This window comes from Micropterus salmoides, unplaced genomic scaffold (genome assembly GCF_014851395.1).
Source record: "Micropterus salmoides isolate LMB-PRFRI ecotype aquatic unplaced genomic scaffold, ASM1485139v1 Ms_hic_scaffold_4, whole genome shotgun sequence".
NCBI classification, from domain to species: Eukaryota; Metazoa; Chordata; class Actinopteri; order Centrarchiformes; family Centrarchidae; genus Micropterus; species Micropterus salmoides.
The window spans coordinates 22,079,742-22,098,822 of record NW_024043372.1 but is presented as its reverse complement, the minus strand read 5'-3'; the positions used below and the strand labels follow the sequence as shown (position 1 = coordinate 22,098,822).

Genomic DNA, 19,081 nt, shown 5'->3' with positions numbered 1-19,081 from the left:
TTCTTCTCACTAAGTGGGAGATATTGTCACCGTCAGAAATTCCCTATAACTCGGGAGATGACGTGAACAGTTTGTTAAACTCGTGCACAAAGGCATGAACAATCATGTCTTTCTATTAACTTTACATGCATCCACACCACGTCCAAAATTCCCTTTATGTTCAGTCCAAACTCACCTTTATGTAGAGCTGAGACTGACAAATCAGTACTCAAACAGCTACTGTACAGAGGATAAACCCTTTCATGTGACAACATGATCCCACCCTCAGGGAAAACTTTACTTTTTTGCCCCACTAGTTGTAGATCTAAGAACAGCAAATTAATATATTTTATCCATTCAACAACATTGTGTGTAGAAAGCATTACTGTCTTGCAGGACCGCTAGTGTGGCCATAAAGTAATTATTGTTTCATCTCTTGTCTTGTTTCAGTCCGGGTGAGTCAGGCACTTCCTGCTGAGAGTGTTAATACTTTTTAGTTGTCCAAACCTGTAAATAATCTTGTGTAGTCAAACTACTCTGAAGATAGATTTTATCCATGTGAAGTATATCAATGTCTTAAAAAGTAACTGTTTTAGCAGTAAATGTAACATAAAGTAATAATGAATGTGATTAATGCACTTTTCTCACTAGGACAGCAAAAACATTAGCATTTGTTTTGTCCTCATAGCCGTAAATTCAAGATCTGTGTAAAAGCAATATCAAGTTATTAAACTGAAGAAAAATTAAGACTGAAAGAAGCTTAATTGCGAAGATTAGGAACTGCCCCTTATAGCCAAAGGGATACTACAACTCTTCCTTACAAGTGCTGGAGCGTGTATGCATATGTATATACAATAAACGTGTGTATGTGTGTGCGTGTGTGTGTGTGCATGTGTGTGTGTTTGTGAACTAAATAATCCTTCTTACCTGTGGGTGCTGGGCCTTACTGAGCACACGTTTCAAGCACTGTCTGTAGGAGACACATTTAAATAAAATGTCCCCTTACAGCTTCTCTCTCTCTCTCTCTCTCTCTCTCTCTCTGTCCTCCTCATATTATGATTGTCTGAGACTGACAAACTATTGTAAAAAAAAATTGTGAACACCACCAAAAAATATTAATAATAAAGAGTAGACAAGCTGCTGTCGGATTTCTGAATTTGTCTGTTTCCTAAATGAGTCAAAAATCTGCCATGACAAAAAGTAAATTTATAAGTTTACACTGGAAATGTACATGTACGTATACATGTTCTCAAAATCTGGGGAGGTTTTGTCTTTATTTTCATAACTCAGATGTGTAGCTGACTGGACTCGACCTCCACACAAAAGTGTTATCTTTCTTCCAGGCTTCTTGAATTGTGTCTTTCTCTCAGTGTAAAGCAAGGTCAACTATTGCAATGAAATTTGTTCCAGATGTTTTTGGTGACTTGACTCTAACTTTTCCTCTAGCGCCACCATGAGGTTGAAATTTGTGGTTTTTAGTGACATGTCTAGACAACTAGACGTATTGCCATGCACACATTCACGCCGGTTCAAGATGATGCCGTTTCAGAGTATAATTTCATAAATAAATGTTCTGCAGAGCAAAAACCCAAACTCAATCCAAATCAATACATTTTATATTTCCAGCAAAAGCATCTTCAGTTGTCCACACCTCTCAGATGAGCAGCTCCTTCCTTCAGCCATCAGTCATTCACAAAACTGGCAATCACCTTACTTTCCACTGAAAGACCAAAAACATTCTTGTAAATCATGCTTGTTGCTCTGTCCAAAACTGGGCAAACTTCCCAGGAGATCTGGACATCCTAGCTATGTTTCATGGTATTACAAACATCAGCACAGAATACACAAGATTGAAACATATCAATGATCAATACCCTCAGAGGAAAAACCCTCAGACCGGAGGCCTTATAGGTCCTCACTCTCGCACTTAGTATTCTTTAATGTAACTTGTAAGTCAATTATTGTTAACTGTTGTCCTTTCAGTGTAGATTGTATTCTTTTCAATGAGACATGGATTCTAATAAAACACAAGTTTAGTGATAATTTCAAGCAATTACACAAATACATGTGTATCCGATGGATATATCCTGTCTTGCTCCTCCTCTTCTGAGTCATATGGTAAGACCCACCTTCTCCACCTTCACATCCACACCAAATGACTACTAAAATAAATAGTGTAATTTACCCCACAATGATTCTGTGTGAAAATAAAGACTTTAGTGCAACAGTGATCCATCTCATTTTGGTATTAGCAAAATATTAAATATGCATAAGACACAACACTTGTGTACTGAAGCAAGAGATGACCTACACAGTTTTCACAGAGTTGCAGGCTACTTGCAAAGGTCCGTTGTTTTCATGTGTCTAATCTTTAACTTTATCAGGCCTGAGCGTGGGTGTTGGTCACATTATCAGGCATGAGTGCAGGTGTTAGCAACATTATGTTTAACTCATAAAGGCCCCACTGCCTGACATGCAGGGAGTGTATGTTCTTACAAAAATGTGAAGGCCACAGACGGGGAGCTAAAAGGCTAAACCTCTGTCTGTGAAACCTCTGGCTGATTTTGACAACTTTGCTAACACAGCAAAACATCAAGCAAGCGCAACAACACAAGACAGCAAGATAGCTAAAAAGTTCTTACTTACAAGTCCAATAGAAAGAAGGCCAGCTTGTAATCTGTCCTGCATCAGTTCATCTCTTTTAGCTTACGGCAACAATATCATACAAGTAAAAGCCAGTCTGATATTTATTCTTGTCCAGTCTAATGCGCGGTCACTCTTCTTCGGTCTCTTTGCGGCCTCTGCCATGAGATCCATACTGAGAACACTGACCTAGCTTCCTCCAAAGAACTTACATTGTACATTATATACTTTTTGCAGAGAGTGTGTGTATCTAGGCCGGTTAATGAAGGAACAGGCTTGGGTGAGGTACAGGTTGGCAAGAGTTTCACTTGTTTCCTTGTGCCATCACTCGAGTAAAAGCATAATGTCATATGAACCCATTTATTATTTATAACCAATTAGATACTCTCATTAACTATGCCAACAACCTATCGGGAGAAGCATTTTTTGAAATAAGTAGATGCACAACTGAGCCTGTTGAGTTCTCCTTGGGACATGTACTCTGTTTTGAAATTAAAGTAAATGTATTATGTCCCTTATTGAAAATTATACAGAACTGAATAAAGCCAGATCATAATTAGTTCCCATGTCACCGTCTGGACCTACTGCATGATTAATGGAGGCTGGTTTTATTTTCAGAATAAAAATACATGCACGTACATACATACACGTACTGAAGCGTCAGTGTGTAATAGTTTTACTGAGGTTTGAACATACAGAAGTTATAATAGAAAACATAAAAACAGCAGGCAGAGTATAACACAAAAATAATAACACGTTTAACTTTGATTTATTGAGAACAAGTTGGTTCTTTGAGTAATGAGCTATAAGACTGCGGTTCCCAAAATGTGGTCCACCTGCAGAGGTCCTTGAGGTAAAACTGAGATACAGCTTAAGTTCACAGCTGTTTTACAATTTAAAAAAGCATAATGAGATTTTGCATACAGATGGGTATGTTGTTCAAATGTTCCACTTTCATCCACATATATGTTCTTGCACCCAAAGCAGTCTAGTATACACTATAATATCATTTTGTCCCATTTCATATAGTTTGGGGCTCCGGAGGGGTCAAAGAGATCTACTGCAGACTATTTTAATGATACTTTCTATTGGGCAACCCCACATGTAGAACACAACAAAGCTTGAGAAAACAAAAAAAAATGAGGAAAATGAGGAAATTCATTAATGGTCCTATGTGATAAATACCTCAATAATCCTAATGCTAATTTCCCACTAATGTCTATGAACTTCTCAGGTGGTTTACAGTCAGTATAATCTCAAATCACAGATCCGAATGCAACATTTCTCTTCGAGCCAGAACCCTGGGTACAGCGGCTCTGTGAATTCAGCTTCAACCTTGTAAAGAAACTTCATACTGTCTGACACCTCGTAGAATGACAGAGTTCCCTCTTTGAACTTCAGATAAACACCGATCCTGTCATGAGTGGGGGGTGTTGTGAGCTGGATGCTGTCAGCTCTGTGGCTCACAGAGTAGTGTGTGGAACGATCAAGACTCCAGGACTGAGCATTGGCCCCAAAAGCTGACACTGGAGTGCGGGATTTTCTGTCTATTCCTTTGTAGGCGAGGGCGATCTCAGCCTTGCTTCCTTCCACCTCTATCTCATAGTAGCAGCGCTCGGCCTGCAGTCCCTCCCTGCACAGCACCTGCCGTCGGTGGACAAACCTGTCCGGGTAACGACCAGCTGGGCTCTTACACTTTTGAGTGCTCAGCCTCACCTCTTTGTCTCCTGCAGAAATTGCCAGGTCGTCGTGAGCTGTGGCAGGGTCCAGGCTGAGGACACATGCATCTGAGATAATGAAGGAAAAGATGCAAAGATAAAATTTGCACTTGTGGTTGACTCAGTCTACAAGGTGAAAGAAGCATTCAGATGCCTTAGTTCAGTAGAATTATCAATACAGCAATGTAGAAATAATTGATTAAATTGCAATTAGGAAAAGTAGGAGTACTGGTTCTGCAGAAACTGTCCTAGTAGGTTTATTCCAGTGGTCAGCCCCCTCCAAAGGGTGACAAGATAAATCTGAAGGGTTGTGAGATGATTAATGGGAGATGAAATGATAAAAACTAAAGCTCTGATACATAAATGGGTATTCATCTTTTTTTCAGGATTTGCTTTGCTTACTTTGCTTTCTTTGAAATATTGGATCATTTCACTTCTTGAGCCTTAAACAGTTATTTAAATAAGAAGTTTAGAGGGGAAACTGCTAACAACTCATGGACACCTGAAACGTGACAAGATGTCCCGACTAGACACTGCTTGTCTGTAAGGTTACAAGCCAAAAGCATAGGGAACAACTGGTTTAAACTTTATCAACATGTTGTATTTTATTCGCTTATATTGTGTGTTTTTAGGTAAAATTCTTAACCGAGAAGTAACTGGTAACTACAACTGACAGATAAATGTAATGAAGTAAAAAGTACAATGTTTTCCTCTAAAATGTAGTCAAGTAGATATACAAAGTAATATAATTTGGTATGGTGCTGATACTCTAGTGCATAAAAGGATAAACTCACACTGCAGGAACTCTGCTCTGGTTTTAGGCTCCACATTTGGTTCAATCACCGTGTTGTTAACTTCAGCGAGACCTTGTGAAACAATCAGAATCAGAATCAGAAGGAGTTTTATTGCCAAGTAGTGTTATACACATACGAGGAATTTGCTTTGGTGATAAGGTGCTACACGTAGACAAACATAGATTTGACATAAATAGATGTAGAAATATATAAATATGGAATAGACAGTACAAGTTATATAAGAATATTAAAAAGAATAGAGAAAAACTATTTGAACTACTACTAAGATTAAACAATTAACAACAAATATGTGCAATGTGCCAGGTTTGTGCATGATACGAAATTAAATAGTATCACTACTGGAGCACTTAGTACGGTGGCCCCGAAAGCTCAACGCTCTGCAACTTAAGAAAACACATGCATATACTCAATACACAACCAAATACAGAAACCAAATACAAATACATGTGTACTTGCAGGGTGTTTCTGTATTTGCTTGTGTTTTCTCACTGCATGTGTTTTCTAATGTTGCAGGGTGTTGAGCTCTCAGGGTCAGTATAACTTGGCATTTGGGTTTGTCATAGCATGAAACATACAGGTGTTACTAAAAACATTAACGAGCCAATAGTGCTGGCCACGACAGGGAGCCATCATGAGACAATAACAATGGAATTCAACCGTTATTAAAGTTATTATTAACACTTTAACTGCTGTGACATGTCATACCTTCTGCCACATGAAAGGATCAGTTCACCCAAATTACATAAAGCAACAACAACTACAACTAAAAGAAATTCAGCTCATAGTTTTTAGTAGACACTTAGATTGACGTGAAGCACCACTTCATGTACACAAAAAAAAAACATACTGTGCAATAACTCACTGTGTACAACAGCAAACATTATAATTCAGAACTTAATACCCTGAATTATCACACATATTCCAGTGGTTATAAGTAAAGCGACCGAATACTTTAAGTCACCACCTGTTAAAGGTGGGTGTAACCTTGACATGATTAAGTGTAATAATTTATGCTGTGGAGGCTTGTTTAAAGTGGTGCTCCACACCTGAAGCTAATCAGCCAATCAAGGGGTGTCTGCCTGCACTGAAGAAAGATATCATGTTGAAACATGTTTTGATAATTAAAGAGAATTTTTGTACACACATTGCTACACTTTATTGTGGATATTATCTTTATTGTGGTTTTATCTCTATCAGTTTTTTACTTAAGAATTTCAATGGCTCTCCAGAGGGTTTTCACAGAACTTAATATGGTGGTGAAGTTGTTTTAATGAAAATGTTTTAAATTAATAATCTCATCAACTTGACAGTTTTAAGCACAAACCATGGGACTTTGAGGGACTGGTTTCACATCTCTGCTGTGTGTCATCCTCCTCTGTCTCTCCTCCTGATTGCCACAGCCCTCCACTTTCAGCTACATTAAATAAATAGTGAATAAAGACCAAAATGCATAAAAACATTCTTTTAAACCTCAGATTGATGTTAAATGATTTCCACATGCTCAACAAAGACACGTACCAGTTTGAGAGAATGACTCAAATCCTTTGTCACAAAATTCCTCCAGTTGCCTCCCGAGCTGTTCAACAGCTCTCTTTGTGGAGTCAAAGGGGAGGAGTGGATCCTCTGAGACCTCGTGGAAAGGATGGAGATGCTCTTTCTCACAGAGGCTCCGCAGAGAGGGCCATCTCTGTGAAGAGAGGATTTGGGGAAGAGACAAGAGAAATGGTGATACCATGTATTTGACAGATTCAGGAAATGCTTCTAGTGACGTGATCACAGTACCTTCAAGAAATCTACATCGCTGTCAGTCTGTGCCAGATGCTCCAGCTCAGCACTCCTCTTCCTCATCTCCTCCATCTTCACCTGCAGGGTCTGCAGGGAGAGCTGAATCTGAGCTGCTGCCGCCTCCGCCTGAGCTTCGATCAGCTCCCTCACTGACTGGTAATGTCTCTGGAGGGAGTCGATGATGCCAGCAAAGACACTCTCACAGTAGTCCTGTGTTTTTCTCACCTCATTCTGTTTCACACACAAGCGCACATTTGTATTCATCTGGTGATGAGAACACAGCATGAAGACACTTGAGTCACATGGCTTTCCTCACCTGGATCTGTTCGAGAGCCTTCCCCATGTTCTTCCCTTTCTTTTCTTGTTGCTGGAGAATCTGCTTGGATTTCTTCTGTATGTTCTTCAGCTCCTCCTACAGTGTGTGTTGGAATAGAAATACATACATGATTTTTTGGCTGGTCAGTAGGTAGCCTTTTGTTCCTGCGTAATGTATGTGTGACCTAGTCATAGTTTTGGAATTGGAATTTTTAGATGAAAACTTTGATCCATTTGAATTATTGTCTGTAAACTGGCCGTGAAGGTGCATTAGAAAGGTAAGTGAGGTGGATGTTGAACTGATTTTAAAAAGTAGCAACACTGAGTCTGATATAAATAAACTTTGCTTTTGATTTGAAGCACTCGTTCAATTGCAGCGGATGCAGTTGTTTATCTGGTTATCAAGTTGGCGCACAGGATGAACTGAATTGACTCAGATATTTCACAGATTGGTTACTGCATACATGGAAGCTCAAAGGCTGTGATCCCTGACTGATCAAACAGTGAAAGTGGACTCCAGGAACAAATCCAAAAAGCTTTCCAGAAGCTTGTTCATATGTACAACTGACAAGAAACAGAACAGAAACAGGTTTTTTCACTCATGTGCTCCCAAATTTAACAGGTTTACAGCTGGTAAAGTCTCCTTTACTAAAGAAATGAAAGTAGTCTTTGTGTTTTTTTGGTTTACATACCTCTTTCCTCCATCTTTCCCCCTTCACCGACCCAATGACGTGTCCCCTGTGCTCAGCTGAAGCACACAGTGCACATATAATCTGTTTATCAGTGCAGCAGTAAACATCCAGGGAGCTGCTGTGCCTCCAACACAAAGCGCTTCCAGTTCCTGTTTCTGAACAACCCCTGGGTCTTTTCAGGGCCTGAGTGGACGCTCCTGAATGCTCCATGTTCCTCTTATCTCTGCTGGCATCACGACTCTCCGTGTCCCTCACCAAGTCAGCGAGAGTTGTGTTCTTTATCAGCTGGGGTCTGGTGAGAAACATATGACCGCACTCAGGACAGCTGCAGTGACAGCTGTTCCTCTCGTCGTGATTGAAGCGGTCCTGGATGCACTGCATGCAGAAGTTGTGCCCGCAGGGAATGGTCACAGGATTCCTGAGAACCTGGCTGCAGATCCGACAGCAGAGGTGGTTCATCCTCACAGGGATACGAGGCCCTGCCATGTCTCTGTGATCGTGTGGAGAAAGGCGGGCTTTCACAAGTCTGGTTTCGTTTCCAGCTCAAGTGATTCAGTAGCATTGTAATGTTTGTGTGGTTTCCTGGTGTCAGAGTGGAGATGGGTGGGACTAAATAATTTGAACTGATTTCAAAAAGGACGAACAAAGAAAGGGCAAAAATGGCAGTGTGTGTGGGTGTGGGAGTACTTTAAGAAGGTAATGTAAGAAACGACTCAAAGGCTGTCATTCTTCCCCTCCTGTCAATGTGTGGTAGCTTTTCTGTTTACCCTTTTTTTTTTAAACAGATAGATTTTGTTCTCAGTTTATTTCTCAGTGTTCCTAATATGTTTTCCTTTATGATGTGCCTTGTTTCAGGCACATCATCCTCAGTAACCAGTTAAAAGATATCACAAAAAAAAGACTGTGCAACAGTTTTCATATATACATTTTTAACATACCTCCAAATTTCATTATTTTATTTCTCAGGTAGATCTGGTTATCCAACCCGACACACCAACCACCTGGGCATTAGAAACTGCTGTGTCCGTGAAATTTGTTTTGTTAAATGAACAAAATAAAAACAATAGAAGACACCAGCTGATTCAGCTGTTTTTCACCATGTCATTGTGCTAAATTGCTGCTCCCTCACACACATTTTTGCCAGGTTTTCTATAAAAGGTATATGGCAAATATATTAAGCCTGTTTCTTGCTGTTCAGAATACACATTACTACTATCTACCTACAGCCATTCAACCAGCTTTGACATTCCGGTTGATGAGACTCGTTTTAACAGGAAATCTACTACATTTCCCGCCTATGTCTCAACCTACACTATCAAATACAGGTAAAAATTGCCAAAAGACTGACCTTTAAAATATAATAATAATAATACATGCAACACGAATGACAGTATAATTTTATTACAGTATCTTGAGTCAACATAAAACAAATACAGAACCATGATAAATAAGTTTCACAATTTACATGTATTCTCATTTCTGCAACCTTTATAATAAAACCACAACAAAAAATGTAAGTAGAAAAAGACGAGAAGGAAAATGGTTCTGTTACTGGCAATCAAATGGAGTTATCCCCTTGAGTTCAAAACAGCAGTCTGATGGGTGACGCCAAACCAGAAACTTAAATGTTTCTCTTTCCTTTCACACAAACCTAAATTATGTGAACACATGCCACCAATTTTTTTCCAAATAACAAAGCAATTTAAAGATACTAATGAGTTTCTTTAGGTAAAAAAAATTATAAAGGCTGTATTGTCCATTCAGCCTGGTGGTCAGGTTAGGTCTGAATGTTTGCCTCCATGGTCCCAGAGCAAAGGCAGCACTCAGGTGAGACACTCTGAATAATGCAAACAAAAGTCAAATCATTTGCAAATGCAGCGGAAAAACAAAAAGATAAGTGGGGTAAACAGAAGTTTGTCCCCTTCAGGTAATAACTATTAAAAGAGTAATACGTGTTTTTATTTTGTACATAAAGAAATCATGACTAAAAAGCCCTAACACCCACTCCTCTCATCTCTCTGATGAAGATAAACTCATGAGATAATATCATATTTATCAACATCTTAAATGTGCCCGGCCCTGCCCCAACAAGGCGCACACACCTCATTTTGAGTCTCAACAGTTAATACATAAATTTATTCCACATACATTTCTTTAAAATTACAAGTGAACATCATGTAGTGCTTCAAGGTCAAACTTTCTGACCTTCAGTGGCAGGTAAGAGGCACACAAAGCAAATACCTGTATGTGTAGAGGAGGGGTTGGGTTTAAGATTTAGCACTGGACTTATTTTTTTTTTAGGTATTTCATTAAAAAACTGCAGGTGCTATTAGTGTGGGAAAGGTCTCAATAGTTCATCACGTAAAACATTTGGTTGGAGCCCCGATCAAACTGTAAAACGTGATGATTGAAAGTCTACACCCGGGTGACTTCTGAGAATGAAATCCATCCGTCACCTTCGGTCCGTACAGGACATGTAACATAATGCTGTGATCTGTGGTCGATCGGAGAGAGCACTGTTGGTGGTTTGTCTAAACTCCTGAATTAAACTTCTATTATCTTATAAAAGTCTGGAGGACGTTGAGAGTTGTTGATTCTCACTGTAGCAGTTCTTCCCAGGAAATAGGTTTGGAGAAGACCTCCCGCTCCAGCCAAAGGTCATAGTTCATTTGGAAGTCCTCCGGCAGGTCCACCCGCTGTCCCAGAACACTTTGCAGACAGTTGTCCACAGGCAGGAAGTCCGGGTTGCTGTGGCTCTTGTCGTAGCGGCGACTGTTGAAGCGTTCGATGTTGGCCCGCAGCGCACACTCCTCTGCCTGGAAGTCCCAGGGACGAGCATCCAGATCTGCTCCAGGAAAACAGAAGTTCATATTTAGTGCACTTTGATTTGCTCTGAGTGGAAATACAACTCCATGGGTGTAATTCTTGATTTGGATTTGATTAGGGCTGCAACAAACAATTATTTTCATTACTAACTAATCTGATATGGGCTATGTAATGTTAGAAAATTAAGAAAAATACCATTATACATTCCTAAACCCAAGCTGAAATATTAATAAATACTGCTTGTTTTGTCTGAATGACAGTCCAAGGCCAGAAGATATTCAGTTTACTATCATAGAAAACAAAGAAAATATTCCCATTTAAGAAGCTGGAACCTGTCACTTTTTTGGTTTCTTAGATTACAATTATTATTATTATTATTATTATTATTATTATTATTAGAATAGTTGCAGATTACTTTCGACTGTTAATGTACTGCAAATCAATAGTAAACACACAATGCACTGATTTACACAATGCAATTAAAAATTCTACTCTTTTCTCCGGGCTATAGCTTCCAACATTGAATTTATACATACTGGCTATAATATTATCGGAGGGGGACGTATTGTTTGTGTTTCCACTCACCGTTTCCGTAGGCCCAGTCATCATTGAGCCGATGTCGAACCTTCTGGTAGATGGCAGACATGGTCTTCATGTTGCTCTTCCTCCACTGGCGTCCCAGGTATTTGGTCTGCACTTTGAGCAGCTTGAGGACGTACAGCTGCATCATGGCCTGCTTGACCTTCAGCGCCCTCTTCAGGATGGGTGCAGACTTAAACACCACCAGCATCTGGGAGGGGAAAAGACGGTTTGAGAGGTTCTCATTTGTTAAAACACAATATGATCGTTCCTGGTAAGTGCCACTGAATTGCTCTCACCATTGTTCTGGAGTGCTTCCACTTGGTCAGTTTGTTGAGGATCCTCAGCAGGTTGATACAGGAAAAGAGATTTCTCCAGCAAAACTGATTGTTGTCTCCTGCTTCCTGTGAAAGACAAAATATCTACAATAAAAATGACTCCAACTGTACGTTTCTCAGCAGCAGTAACAGCAACGCTCTGCTTAATCAGATGGTGACGACTATAAAACAGAAAAACTTACCAAACTCTCTGCAGTTAACTCCGGGAGCTCATGCACCACACAATAAGGAAAGTCAAGTACTGAAATGCTATTAGGGAAAGAAAATTGAGAGCAGTGAAATAGAGGCGACAGCTCGCTGACATTTTTTGAGTCGTGATTAAAGAGGGGCAGAAAGTACCTGTTTTTAGCTGTGATGTAGGACATGATATTCTGGTTGAAGAACTTCAGAATGAGGGGGATGCAGTTGGCAAACACCAGGTGCTGAGCCATGTACTCAAACTACGACAAAAGAAACACAAAGACACATTCATTCAAAGTCATATAATGAGATCAAGAGTTGCTTTAATCTTGTTAATGCAGTTACATGTAAATCTGCGCATGTGACGTCCATACCTGGTAGATGTGGTTAAGTTTGAAGTGTTTCAGAAGCAGCAGCAGGATGGCAGAGATGGCCTTCACAATAATCTCCTTGTGTCGATTGACATCAACACCAAGCTTCATACTTTGCAGCACTGTGGTCCTGCGGAGTCAGACGACAGATCATCAACAAGATAGAGTCACTCCTGCTGCTGTTTCTTACTAAAACAAGATAGAATAACCAGAGCTCTTTGTAAAGACCCGGTTTGAAGCAAACTCCAGTAACACTATCTGTATACCTACATTCAAAAGTAAAGCAGACACCAGTAATTATTTTCCACTGTTACTAAAATTAGAATAATTTCCATCTTCAGAATATAATGCTACTCTGGAGAAGCTGTTAAATCCTTTTAGAGGCACTTACGGCATCTCCTCCGGCAGCACGTCTGCCAAGATGTTGATGGAGTCCGTCTTGGCTTTGGAGGTCGGAGCTGCTGCGAGCAGGATCTTCAGCAGAGCAATCTGACATTGACAGAGACACACCATGAAGTCACTTAGAAAAAGCTCATGGCTGCTTCTGAAGGGCTAGATTAACAGTCAGATAAACAGTAGCTGGTGGTTGATATTTATGCTATAAAACCCAGTGACTATTAACACAGATAAACTAACGCCAATATTGTCTTATTGCCTTGATGCTACAACATTTTATCGTTTGAGTTCTGACATTTTATCTGTGAGACTGAAGGGCCACACAGTGACAACACACTAAAGGTAACAATATCTGTAAGCATCACTATTCAATATTTTATTTTCTGCTAAATCAATTTAGAGAAGCATTTACCGATAGATAATTGTAAATAATAAATTCTGTGTCAAGTAAATTCTATCATGAGTCATATGATATGATCCATAGTATTAACAGTCCTAGAAAAACTCAAGCCCAAAGAGCACTAACCATGTACTGAGGCAAAATGGGCAGAATTCCCTGATAGAGCAGCTCAGTGGAGGACATCTCCACCTCCTCCTCACCCTGATGACGAGCAGAGAGAAAACAAGAGGCACAAAACACATTAACATGAACACAAAATAACATTAACATGACATCTCGTGACAGTTAGGTCTTGCAGATAAAAGGTTCTTAAAACTTCTGCTAAGAAAGAATAAAGACTTTAGTTCATACTCTGACATGAAGGGAAGCTAAATACTGCATAGTAGTTGCACTTTATTGTTCAAAAGTTGAAACTACTTGTGCGGCGTACTTGGAGGAGTTAAATCAATCTACAGTCTTGTCTCTACAGGTCATATATGTAAATTATTAATGTGAAGGTTTTTTGGTTCCACTTACCCCGGACAGAGGTGTTTTCTGAAACTCCTCCTCCTTTGATATCTGTATCTCAGCTATGGAGACGTACTTGTGCTGAAAAAAAGATGAAAACTTGTGAAGATCAGCAGCACTATTACAATTTAGAATTCTTAATATTCTCTAGTTAAAAACAGATTGAATTAAATATGGTGAATGCCAATGCAATACCTGCTTTAACGTCCTTATGCTCTCGTGAATTGGCCTGGGCAAGCCAACAACTGTATCTGTATCACTGCAACACATGCACAAGAAAAACCATGCTTTAATACATTATTACAGCACACAACACAGTTAATAGTAGAAAACAGTAGTCCCAAGTTATTTTTTGTTTAAATCCCCTGAGGAGAAAACTTACTTTCCAAGTGTGTAACCAATAAATTTACTTCTACTAGATTCCAGGAAATTTTCAATGTCCTTTTCCCTGTTAGAGCAAAAACAACAATGTCAAAACCAAACAGACCTGAATCTCATTCGTTTCTGTCTAGATTTGTGTACATGGAGGAGGAATCAATAAATCAGCTTTCCTGAAATTAAAGTAAAGTAAATAAAAGAGATGCATAATCTGTCTCCAAACTGTCAAACTGAACAGTACCTGACTTTAGGAGCCCACGGCAGTCCTTTGGGGAAGGACACCCTCTCTGACGGAGGGTGAGGAATAGGCGGGGGCATCACCTCGTCCCGCTCTAGAGGGAAAGTCTCTGGCTCGATAGAGTTGTCGTTGTCATCGTTGTCGTCCTCATCCTCACGAGAGTCATCGGCCTTGTAAGGATCCTTTTCGTTGAATGCGTCAAGGTTGTCTTGTTTGATCAATGCCTGTGTGAGAAACAACGAAACAGTGACAGATTGTCAGTGGAGCAGAACTGTGACGGGGCAACAGGTAGAAAATACAGCACCACACTGCTGATCTGAAAAGGGCTTCCCAAATGGGTCAAATTTAAAGGTGACCTATTATACCACATTTCCAGACCCAGCCCTAGTAGTTCTGTGACTCCTGTACGGCAGCTTTGCATGATTGCAAGTGCCAAAAAATGATTTTCTATCTTATACTGGCCCTTCATGCAGGCCCTCATTTCAGCCTCTGTCTGAAACAATCTGATGACGATCCTGTCTCATTGAGGAAAATGACAATATATGGAGAACCAGGGGAAATCTGAGGTTTTGGCTGAAGGAATTGCTTTTAAAATACGTTTACCTCCTTATTTGAAACTTTGGCCTTGTTTAACATGAACATCTGACATTGAAACATTATAGAAGAAACAGAAAATATGGAAAAGCATAATAAGTCACCACAAAGAAAAGAAGAGGGATGAAATATAAAGAAAAGAAGGGGTGCCACAGAATGTGGAAAAGTGTGTGTTTAACTTGCTGAATGTGTGCACAAACAGGCATTTAATGGTCCAAAGAAGGTTTGGATTGGCAGCATTAAGGCTTATCGCCTAAATGAAACAGTAAAGTCATTCCCTAAAAAAAAAACAAAATCAGCAACATCAGATAAGATGTGCATGATTTAGACATTATTAAATCAATTACAATAATGTCTAAATGTAATCACGATTTTCTCAGATGCTAAATTTAGCACCTTTATGCCAAATAACACTATTTAGTGTTGTAGTTTCACTGTGATTGTATTAAAGTTGATGTTTACATGTAAGTTTAATCAGCATTATCCCAACTGGGTTATTAACAATAAACTGCACTCAATGAAATGTCATCATTGAGCATCAGTGGCAGACAGGGGTTGAGCTATAGTTAAGGCAATGATAAATGCTTCACTCACAGTTAGCTTTAACCTGCAATATGTTTGGTTTAAGAGCAGGGAGCAGCAGTCATGTCTACCTTGTGTTCACGGCGCGCTCGTTTCTGCTGCTGCTCTATGAGGTCGGATGCAGACGCAGGAGGAGAAGCGGCCCTCATGCTGCGAATGACTCGAATGCTGTCCTCGGGGAGAGGGGGGAGACTCAGCTCCTCCCGCTTACAAACCTTTATGCTTTGGAGCTGCTCAAACCCTCCGAGTGTGAACTGTAATAGAAGAGAGGATTTTAATATGTCTCTTCAATTCAGATGTTACTTTTTTGTTGTAAGATCATGTGGGAGCAGATATGACTCTCACCAGTATACTCTTCCACAACAGCAACAACACCTTCTTCATTGGGAAGTGAGGGGCATGGCCGCTGCAGAACTTGGTAACCATACCAAAGAGCATGACAGAAATGGGCTCGTTGTTGAACAGAGGAGATCCTACGTTAGAGAGGAAGAGTGGGAATAGTTTAACTAACTAAGTATTTGTTTATATCCATGACATGACTGCAGCTTTTGACACTGATGAAACGCACCCAGTTCTGCTCTGAAGGTTTCCCTGATGACTTTCCATTCAGGCTTGTCGGCTGGGTCATCCTGTTGTATCGTTTCCACCATCAGGTACATTATGTTGAGCAGCACTCTGAGATCTGTGCTGTCAGCAAGGGAGATGGCTGGTTTCCTGACGGCGCTACTACAGGCAGCACTGTTACTGAGAGGGAGAATATAAATGTTATATATGGCTATCCAGATGGAAACATTTAAAACTGAAACTGTGTTCATTTGTGGCCTATGCCAACCCACATATTTTTGTTGTGCTCACTATGGCCTGGCAACGCTACAGCTGATTTGAACAACTTTTTTGGTGATTGGATCAGCCTTTTTGCTCGTCTGTAAAACCAAATGCGGCTCTGAATTTATTTCTAAATACAATACCAGCAGATGTTTTCCAGACTAGCACAAAACAGGCGTAAGCAATTTAGGCTGGCTTCTGAATGGCTAGAACAGTGATTCTCAGGGGTCCTTGAGGGGGTTCAAGGGGGTCCCCAACAAAAAGGGGAATACTTTATTTTCGTTATAATTCTATTCATCAGTAGCACAGTGACAGATTGTCTGACTATTTTGGTCACGGGTTTCATATACTTTCTGTAATAAAACATCTAAAAGCAAAACTCCTATCAGATGGGGGACTCTGGGACAAAATCTTATCAAATGGGGGTCCGTGGTCTAATTTGTGTTGATTTCGGGGTCCCTGATATGAAAAAGTTTGAGAACCACTAGGCTAGAAAACTGATGAGGAGCTTACTCAATCTCCATGTTGAGCAGTTCAACCAGAGCAGAGAAGGTCCCCACATCCAGCAGCAGAAAGATGTTGTATCTCATCCAGTGCTGCACCTCAGCCTCCGAGCTGCACTCAGCAAAGGTTCCTAGAGAGAAACAAAATGTACCAAGGGTGAAATATAGAGAGAAAAACAAAAATAGCTTCCTTGATCAATCCCAGTCATGGCAAGATTTCATTTTCGTCAAGATCAGTTCATGTTAAACCAGTTTTCAGTGACGTAGACTGACCCTGAGCCAGGTAAAGAATAGCTCTGGCAACCTTCAGCCTCTTCTCCCGAGCAATCACCTCCAGGCTGTCTAACAGGCGCATGGCATGAGCTCTGTGCTGAGCTGCATCAAGCTCTGTCCACTTCTTCTCAGAAACTAAGACACAGATGAGGTGGAGATAATAAACGTAATATCGACACCTTCTTCGTCTTAGATGTAACACGTCTTTACGATTAATTCATTAAGATTTTGATGAGTCTGTGTGACATACCATGTGTTTTGAATTCCACCTCAAAGCACTTCCTGTTGAGAGCAAACTCTGGTCCTTCGGTATAACTGTATAGCTCTGAAACATACATAAAGAATGATCTCTGAAAGACTTAAGTTTAAGGGAACAAAAAAAATCTGTGTCCATGATGACCACACAAACCTGACAGCTCTGCAGCCCACTTGTCCGTATCAGCATATTCAAACTCAAAGTCTGGAGACTCAGACAGCCCCTGCACACAACACATGACACATTGTATTACCTTATACATAATTATAAAATCACTCAAGTGTGACCAATTCAGACAACAGAGCACTGGTGAACAGTAAGTAACTACATTCACATCAAGAACAATTTTGAGGTTAGTTGAGTATTTCAATTTCTGGCCACCTTATAATTCTACTTCACTGAAAACATGTACTTTTTATTCCACTAGATTTATTTAGCAGCTGTGAGCATGGCACCCCTCAGTTGACATGTCACAAAATGTACAGCTCTTTTAATTATACATATTTTCTATACTTTATTGTAAATTTCTATTTTATATTTATGAGACTTTTTCTTTGCAGTACTTCTTTTTTCTCTTACTTTGTATACTTTTACAAAGCTATTTGGTAATAAACCTGTTTGTGATTTTGAAACTAGTTCTCTGCAGATTCCGATTTTGCATACAAAACATTTGTACATATTATCAAATATAATGCAATGTAATATATTACACTATCCAACAGGGTATAACAAAGGATATAAAAATCCACCAGAACCATCGTTAGTCGTAATTGTTAGTTGCAGCCCTAACTCTTTTGCATTATAACTGATTATGGACTTTTTGAATGCAGAACATTTATGGAGTGTATTTCACATTGTAGTATTTCTACTAAGTGAGGAGGTTCTTTTTTCAACATTGAAAGGAAGTTTGTCATTTACAAGGACAGAAGATGCTGATCATCCATCAGTTTATTGCATAACGTTATTGAGAAATTCCTCTGGATCACATTTAGTGCTATAATGGTTTAAGCTGGAATTTGAGTGTCTTCTATTTGTGTGCATTTTCTGATTATTCAAAAGATTACAGGAGGTCAAAACTCCCCATGCATTGGTTAAAAAACGTGAATTCTTTGAGTGATTTTCCTGCATATTCATTCATCAGAAATCTCCAACTGTCACTGACTCACTTAGCTTTCTTTAAAATGAAGATCAGGGCTCCATGGCATACATATAGCCTACATGATGAAATTACATTTAGACCAGGTCAATATGTTAGAAAGAAGACGCAAACAGAAAGATTTCCTTTTCAACAGGTCGTCACTTGATTCTTGACAGACAGTTCAGTCTGGCCTGAACCGGCTAACATCAGCTAGCTAGCTCCAGCTAAGCTACACCGCGTCTCAAAATTAAGTTATGTAAATTAACGTTGGACTACTACTTAAACACTGCATAACTATACATTTATTTTACAATCTGAAGACCTCCAGTCGCTGCTGTAAGTTCACGTCGCCGAATCATGTCAAACATTAGTGAAGCTACACTAGCCTGGCAGAGCTAACGATAAGAGTTACAGCAGAAAAGGCCTCGTCTGTTTATCAGAACTCATGCGGACAGTTAACAAACTTTTGTTCACGTACCTCTGAATCTTTTCTTGGGTTGCGGGTAAATTCGCCCCTGCTTTTGTTCGGTATCATAGCTCTCTGTTTATTGTTTACAGGAAGCCCACCACTGCTCCCACCGACGTCCATTATTTTTTTTTGGGCGCAGTGTCCTCTCGCGAGACGAGAGTTGATCTGCGAGAGTCTGACTGTGTAACATTGTTGGTGATTTGCTTTTTGTTAGGCTTATGTTTTCTTCCCATTTTCTTTTTCTTTTCTTCTATAGTTTTACATTTTACCTTTATTTGATG

At 39.8% G+C, this 19,081-nt stretch overlaps 2 protein-coding genes across 3 annotated transcripts; both read right to left on the bottom strand.

Annotated features, from left to right (window-relative positions):
* Positions 1 to 3,214: 3,214 nt before the first annotated feature.
* Positions 3,215 to 8,500, bottom strand: LOC119886298 (tripartite motif-containing protein 16-like protein). Of its 2 annotated transcripts, XM_038696942.1 has the most exons (7): positions 7,948 to 8,498; positions 7,257 to 7,352; positions 6,938 to 7,171; positions 6,674 to 6,842; positions 6,480 to 6,569; positions 5,135 to 5,206; positions 3,215 to 4,409 (listed from the first exon to the last, which is right to left on the bottom strand). In XM_038696942.1, exons 1-7 carry the CDS (start codon positions 8,431 to 8,433, stop codon positions 3,868 to 3,870), a joined length of 1,689 nt encoding a protein of 562 aa, XP_038552870.1. In that variant the 5' UTR covers positions 8,434 to 8,498; the 3' UTR covers positions 3,215 to 3,867. The 2 variants fall into 2 exon arrangements, with proteins under 2 accessions (XP_038552870.1, XP_038552872.1); XM_038696944.1 differs by lacking the exon at positions 6,480 to 6,569 and having other exon boundaries at positions 7,948 to 8,500.
* An 830-nt stretch (positions 8,501 to 9,330) lies between these two features.
* On the bottom strand, positions 9,331 to 18,967 carry strip1 (striatin interacting protein 1). Its single transcript, XM_038696941.1, has 20 exons — positions 18,810 to 18,967; positions 17,347 to 17,416; positions 17,188 to 17,262; positions 16,938 to 17,072; positions 16,675 to 16,795; positions 15,905 to 16,080; positions 15,682 to 15,809; positions 15,408 to 15,590; positions 14,164 to 14,384; positions 13,927 to 13,992; positions 13,740 to 13,803; positions 13,554 to 13,625; positions 13,164 to 13,238; positions 12,633 to 12,730; positions 12,245 to 12,371; positions 12,030 to 12,130; positions 11,873 to 11,939; positions 11,652 to 11,756; positions 11,359 to 11,563; positions 9,331 to 10,792 (listed from the first exon to the last, which is right to left on the bottom strand). Exons 1-20 carry the CDS (start codon positions 18,918 to 18,920, stop codon positions 10,545 to 10,547), a joined length of 2,448 nt encoding a protein of 815 aa, XP_038552869.1. The 5' UTR covers positions 18,921 to 18,967; the 3' UTR covers positions 9,331 to 10,544.
* Positions 18,968 to 19,081: the final 114 nt, after the last annotated feature.